At 37.8% G+C, this 7801-nt stretch overlaps 1 protein-coding gene across 1 annotated transcript in view; it reads left to right on the plus strand.

Annotated features, from left to right (window-relative positions):
• The first annotated feature begins 1285 nt into the window (after nucleotides 1-1285).
• ANXA10 (annexin A10) overlaps nucleotides 1286-7801 on the plus strand; it is a 58880-nt gene continuing 52364 nt past the window's right edge. The window contains exon 1 of the mRNA XM_019534591.1: nucleotides 1286-1372. Within this exon, the coding sequence (XP_019390136.1) occupies nucleotides 1355-1372 (18 nt within the window). The 5' untranslated portion in view covers nucleotides 1286-1354. The remainder of the gene's footprint in view (nucleotides 1373-7801) is intronic.

Below are 7801 nucleotides of genomic sequence, written 5' to 3' on the forward strand. Positions count from 1 at the left end.
GTCTTTATTTTGTTGTATTCATTACATATGTATGTAGATGCACCCAATATGACTGAAATAGATGTGATAAGTTACCACTATCGTTATGAAACACTTGCATAGATAGTATACTTTGTTTTAAGCAGTTGAATATTATCTTTTGTTTGGAAACTAGGAGACTTTAATTCTCTTGCAATTTTTTAAAATTATATCACTCATATTCTTTATAATCCACTTTGGGAAAACCTAAGCATGTAAAGTTAATGCTGGATTGTTTTTAATTCTTATTTCTTGGGGCTGTGTATCTTTTAGAATTTCTGCTTTCACTAAGAAACTTCTCTGAGCTTGGATAAGCTTTCCAATGGTATATCAAACATGAGTAGTTGTGAATGTCAGGTCATAAAAATACTCAGAATGGTTATATGCTTTTCTATCTGCCTATGAAACATGAAAGGCTTAATGGGTTTAGGACTAGCATGGCCTTTTTAAGAGCATATTTTAATTTTTTGAATAATAATGAAGATGATGACAACTTATAGCACATTACATCCCCATATCTCATGTAGTATATAGGAGGGTGAATCTGTAAAGAAGTCCAGTCACTTTTCCAGGCAGTGGCAGAACCTAGAGCAGAACCTGTCTTGTTACTGTCTATATTCCTAATAAAAAATAATAAAAGTATAAAGTCTGGATCTGGCCTGTGGCAACTCAGGAAATCAGAACCACACTCCAGCCACAGCTTCAAAGAAGGCACCTCCAGGGTCTTATTGCTTGCTGAGTTTAGTTTATTCTCTCTGCCACAGTAGAGCTGGCATCCCCATGAGTCTAGTATCTGCTTTTTTTTTTTTTTTTTTTTCAATCCATTCATTTTGCAGTGTCTGCTAATCACTGGGGAGATGGAAGGGTGCAGCCTGTGGTGGGAACTAGGTCTTAAGTAGTAGTCCATGGTAGCAAAAAGTTGCCAACGCCTACATTAGTTGATTCGATAATTTTTCTTTAGGGCTCTCACTGACACAGTTAGCATAGACCCTGCCAAAAACTCCAGGAGAGGGTAAATTCTGTTTTTTAAATCAACACAGTAGAAAAAGAGAGTGCTATATTAATGACTCTATTTTGATTTACGTAATAATCTTGCTTATTCACATATGATTAATGGCTAAGTATACATAGTAAATCTATAAAACCTGGGCACATACAAACAAAATACTTCTCCTTCATTGTTACCTTGGAGCCTAATGTGATTGGTAGAAGTGTATCAGTTTGACTGGACGATTAACGTCAGTTCCCTTCACCAGAGCAGGAGGTAGCTACAGCAGTTTCTAGACCTGTATCCTGCCTTAATCTGAATCTACTGAATTTGAAGATTTACCTCAAAATGTACGGTGGAGATTATGTGAGTAGAATGATTTGTTCTGCTGTCTTCTTGACATGAATTCCCAACCTCACTGGAACACTAATGGTGAAGTCCTCAGTGGGTATAAATCCATGTACCCCAACTGAGTCAATAAATGTGGGTGTAGGTTTATAGGAGGTATCTAAAATGTGAACAGAATGAAGACTGTGTCTTTGTGAAATTCAGCTATATAGTAGTAGCATTATAATTTTAAAGCAAATTAATTTGTCCTTATACTATTCATTTCTGAGCTCAGAGCCCATGAGTCCTCTACTAGCAGTTGGCTGTCACAGATATAGTTGTGTAGAAACATGGAAGAATAATGCTTTAAAACTGAACTCTGACATTTTGATTAACTTATTTCTTTTTAAATAAACAGTTTAAAGTAACCTTGCAAAAATCAATATAAATCAAGAGTAATTTCTGTTTAAGACTAACTTGATAGACAAAAAAAGTCCAACAACCTTATAAAAAGTTGAAATTTTACTTGCAGAATCCAAAACAACAGATTGGTATATCAGAGTAGTATTTTAAAAAATTCTGACACACAAATCTTTTTTCCAAATGCTAATCAACAGGAAGGTGCAGAAATTTGGCCTGACTCCAAGGACTGATTTTAAGATAGGATATAAGTATGATTGCTAGATATATGTATATTTATAAGTAGATCCATAGTTTATTGAAGATATAAAATTTGTGTCATCTAGATGAAATATGTTAGCTTTTGTGGTTACGTTTTATATATATATAGAGAGAGAGATTTATTTCATGTAAGATTTATTTTCATGTAATGTATATGTATCCATATATTTCATTTTCTTTAGAAGATGTGTATATCTATTCTGTACTATGATATGTCATATCAAGTTTTGCCATGTAGAATACCTTTTCTGGAAATTCATTACATTTGTTTATATTCTGAAACCAAAAATTATTAAAAGTAAAAGCCTGACTTTTTATTAAATGCTAATTCCTAGTAAAACATGTTGATGATGTCAAACTAATAGAGCTGTACCAGTTGTAAAGTAGACTGCATACAGGCAGTGTAATTTAAAAGCAAAATATGGAACGGCTTCAAGTATGTGGCATATTGGTGCTGTTTGAGGAATTTCATGCCACTTTGTTATAATTAATACTAGTAATAATGTAGTCTTTCCAAATTGCTTTTTGTGTTTAAATTCTCAATTGCTATACAGATCAGTTTAGAATCTTCTAAAGAATGAACCTTTTTTTCTTTAAGTATGAAAGCAATGATAATTGCACTAATTAGTTCAATCTCTGGTAATGCATTCTCCTAGAAAATTATATTGCATTTATTTATTTTTTTTAGACAAATACTTAGTGAATAAGTTTTAAAAATGTGTTCTCCTTTGATAAAAGATTTGGGATCTTGAGTCCACTACAAGATGTTAGACTCCATTTAAGAACAGAAAGGTTTTTTTAATTTTCTTTCTTTTTCTTAATTGCTATATTAATTTATTGCGTTTAATTCAGGAGCAGAAGAAAGAATCAGGCCTTCTGACACAGCTAGAGGATTGATTGAACTCAGAGAAGTCAGGGAATTAAGTTTCCTTCCTTCTACTGATTAATCAAATCCACTGGTATTTAAATAATTAATATAGTGTACTCATAAAGTAGCATTGCTTGGCATTAATATTAGTAGAATAAGTTATCACATAACTCGTGAAAGAAAGTGTTTCACTTTTATGTCTCTAAATATTGTTATATATATTAGCAAAACCATTATATGCACCACATTGATCTCATTTGAATTTGAAAACACAATACAGTATTATCTAATATAGTGATGCTCAGCCTTCTGGCCTCACAGGTCAGTGGAGACATGTAGGGGATGCAGAGAGGTGCATGGGGGTGCACGTGCACCCTCTGAGAGCACTGGTGCACACCCTGACAGACAGTGCTCCCTGCTTAGGCAATGGGCAGGTGGGAGCACCTCTGCCCCACTGTGAGCACCCACCAGGGAGTGGGGGTTCCTGGAAAAGTGCCACTGACACTTCTTCCAGGTGTGCCACTGGCACACTTGAGTGCCACTGACACTTCCAGGTGCCCTGCCGATAGGCTGCAGGAGACCTGCTCCCCCCCCCCCGCAGTTGCTGATTGGCTGCTGGGGGGCACAGGCACCAGTTGCCCATGCCACAGACCCCACAGCTGCCACTCCACTGCTGCCAAATTTCTGGACCCATGGAGAGTCCCACAAGTAGAATTGCCAGCTCTGTTTGAATTTATTCTGGGAAGTTTCATCATATGACATAATGACATTAATGAGTTATTACGTTAGGAAGGCAAACGCGTATTACTATTACATTTTAAAAACCCATTGGACTACTGTATAAATTGGATTCAACATTTAATATTTATTTTAACAAATGCCCTAATATTTCTCTCCTGAGTGACTCTCAGCAGTCTCCTGGTCATTTAGACCTGATTCCTGGAGACTCCAAGGCAATCCTGGAGGTTTGGCAACCCTACCCACAAGCCATATGCATCCTGTGGGCCAGAGGCTGAGCACCACAGATCTAATACAAAGTATAAAATTACTGTATATACCATTATGCTTCAGAACATATAACAGCAGGTAGTAATTGGTCCTTATGATGTCAACCAGGGAAGCAGGAGCAGAGGGCCTGCTCAGAAAGTGATTTACCTCTCAGCCTCAGTGGAGACATCAACATTTTACAAGATAAAATTTGTTTATAAAATGTGTTTCAGATTCTCAGGTGGTATAAATTGATATAACTTGACTAAAATTTGCCTACTTTACCTTTCCTGTGTTGGATGGGAAGGGGACTTAGAATTGGATCCTGGATGGTATATATCAGTAAAAAATTATTTCCCCTTTGAAAGTAGGGAAAGCATTGTGACTCAGAAAAATTCTGAGTCATGGTGCCTCCCTGGACCACTTCTCTGGAGGTTCCATTTACACACATCCTGCTACTGAGGACTGTGCCTAAAGGCACAATCTAGCCCTAATTATTTCCTAGAGGCATCCCATACATATTAATTTTGAAACATAAGAAAAAGGCAAAATCATTATTAGAGTCACTTTGGGGATTATGATTTAATGTTTTAAAATAAATCATACTTTTTATATGGTTGGCTGGAAAGTTACCTTGATTGAAATCCATCAAGGCTTAAGCATGCAAACCAGAAAGTGCTCAAACAGCAATCTTGGCAGACATAGTAACATTATCTGACTTCATTATCAGTGATTACATACTGGAAATGGCTCCCCATAGCACACACAGAGGAAAAACTACCAGAAATTAGATAAGGCAGTCATTGTCCTTTCGAAAGTACATGTATCAGAAAAAGATGGGAGTATTTGGAGGATTAGACTGTATTGGCTATGTTGAAAAGTATCTATTCCATTACTTTATGATATATTTTTCAAATGAAGTGCATCACATGTAATAAATTCTCACAATCAATCAACTACTCTTGACAATTTTTATCTAATAATAAAGCTGCACACAAAGGATCTCTTTGCAGAAGCACAGCTCGTTCATAAGGGAATAGAGCACATAGCTGGCTTTTGCAGCACGCATTTTCTTCTGCTAGATATTCCCAGCTGAAAACATTCAGACCAAGGAAATCTCACTTTGATTGTTTGTTATCAGAAGTATGACTTACTGAACAAATATTATTAGAAGGTTGTTCATACTTCAGATTGCTTTTGCCATCACAAGGCTGCATTGTCTGAACTTTACACACCATGATTTGATAAAAGCTGTGAAACCAGATAGCAACAGCCTCAGCCTTTACTGAGGTTTTTGCTGAACTACTTAAGATTTTGGTTGAGGAAAGAAAACCATGTAACTTTCTTACTCACACAATGACCTAGGAAAATAATGCAAGTATTCTTTTTTTTTTTTTTAAAGTTTGACAGAATCCCTTGCCAATCAGCATCCCTTTTTGATTAATTCTTCTTTCACTCTTTCCAACATTGTAGGTTTTTGGGGGGCAGGTTATTCTTGTTTGTTTCCTTTAACTAAAACGTGTCTGCTATTTTATGTAGCATTTACAAAGATGGCACCTGAAATTATACTAAAAATGCATGTGGATGAAATGGCTAGTACAAAAACCACATGTGTGCATGCAGAGTAACTGCATGCACAATTATCTGCTATAGGTAAATAAATATGAGGCTTAATTGTAGCTGTAAAATTGTGTCAGGCTAGGGACAGACATTACAGATAAACCAAGTTAAGTGATCAGAAACTGGTTTAAATCTGTAACAGAACAGATGTTCAGTGCACATAAACCATCTTGAAAATAGCTGAAACCAGTTTGAGATAAACCTGGTTGCATGTAGTATCAGACTTAACTGATTTGGCTCAAACCGGTGTATACAATGTTTGTCCCAGATCCCTTCCTGGTTTAAATTAAATCAGAGTCCCCCAGCATCCAAGCATGCTTTCTGGGCTGGGTGGGGCCTTCTGCTCCAGAGAGCTGGGCTGGCCCCTGCCCTCTGTTCTCTGGCTGCAGCTCCAGCACAGCCTGCACTTATAGCGGGATCTGTCTGGCTTCCTCCTGCTCCCTCCCCCTCACCACTCCCTGCTCAAGCAGAGATTTTCCCCCCTCCCCTCTGCCTTACACAGATACCTCTCAGTATTAGCTAGCATACCATACTGGCTACAGTCTATGCTGTGGGAGACGGGACAAAAGCAGACAGTACAGTGTCATCTTAGGGCTCTTTGGAGCTAATCAACAGATAGCTGGCTATGTCCCTTCCTTGGAAAAAGTTGTTTAAGAAGAGCTTGAACTAATGAGAGAGGCTTTGTTCTGTTTGATGGGGTGATAAATGCTAACAATTCCCTGTGTAACTCCCTGCTGTGTAACTCAGTGCTCTCTTATCTCCCTGCTGGCTCCCTCCCTGGTCAGAAGTGGGATGGGAGGGGACCCCTCCCTAATCAGAGCATCCTGCCAAGACCTGGCCATGCTTCCCTCAGCTCAGCACTATAGAAGGGAAGGGAATGCCATTGCAGGCATGTGCCTGCATTTCTAGAATGAAAAGGGAATGTCTATCCACCTTCAAATCAATTCAAGCTTTTCAGTTTAGACTAACCTACAAAGATCGAATTAATTCAGGCTCAGGCCTTTTTAATGTCCCTAGCCATAGGGTATATGTAGATATAACAATTATATCACTGTCAAATGATATTAATACAAGTTGTTATGATGCAACTGTTGCATCTGCATGATTCTGTTGCAATATAAGTGTAGCAAAACCACTCCAACTTTAACCATGCTTCAGCCATGGTCAAAGTTTGTCGTTATTTAGCTTATTTGTATTACTATGAGCTCATGCAGACACAACAACTGCACCTTATCAGTTACTGCAGAGTCCCGAGCAGCAGCTTCCTCTCCCTTTTTAAAACAACTACAATTATACATTGTCCATACCTATAGCCTAACAAGTGAAGGAGTCACTAAAATGTCATATACTACTCCACTGGGTCTTACATTTTGGCATATAGCATCTTTACATGCTGCAGCATTCTGTTGGGTCCCCTAACCAATTCCTGCATTATCTGCTTCTTCAGCATGATCATCCAGTAGACCACAGAGCACTGCATTCATCCAGCAGATATAACCAAACATCTGGTGCTTTGTTCTCTTTCCCATGTCAACAGCTGATATTTTCCTGTTACACATATGGGTTCCTGTTTGAAATCTCTGACTTATTTGTGGTGAATTTGTGCCATGGCACCCAGATTAAGAATCACTGCACTTTGCACACTTATACCAGTTGGAGTTCTGAATACATTCGTCAGCATATTATTTCCTTAAGGCCTAATTTTGTTTTGTTTTTATTTGAATGACAATATTTACCATGAAATAACTGTTCAATGAACTTTCTAGGCTGAAACTGATCAGGTTCCAGATCAGTCCTGCTGAGTTTCACAATCCTGCATTCAGTCTTTTATGCAGAAAGGTCCCTTTTGAGAACCTGCAAGTTAGATGGATATTGGAGAAATCATATAAAACATCTTTATCCAGGGACCTACCCAGATTATTCTCAATACAAGCTATTTGGACTGGGAATCTATTTAACATAAATGATTTATAATCAATGAAGATAAATTGCCATTCTGTAGTTCTCCTCTGTAAATTATGCTTGGAGGCCCAAGTAATACCCATAAATAATAACCTTCTTATAACTGTGCAGGTGCCACAGTCCATCATTCCTATGATCCTGAACTCTTGGACTGCATTCTTCTTGTACCTCTCTTAACTTCCAAACCCAAAAAGTAATAAATGATTTACTCAGCACCATATTCATAGCATCATAACTCTTGATGGTATTGACAATTAATCAAGGCTCTGTCCTGGGACCCATACTGTTCAACATCTTCATTAACGATGTGGACATTGGAGTCAGGAGTGGACTGGCCAAGTTCGCCGATG

The sequence above is a fragment of the Crocodylus porosus genome, unplaced genomic scaffold, assembly GCF_001723895.1.
Source record: "Crocodylus porosus isolate Cpor-Errol unplaced genomic scaffold, CroPor_comp1, whole genome shotgun sequence".
In the NCBI taxonomy this organism is placed as follows: domain Eukaryota; kingdom Metazoa; phylum Chordata; order Crocodylia; family Crocodylidae; genus Crocodylus; species Crocodylus porosus.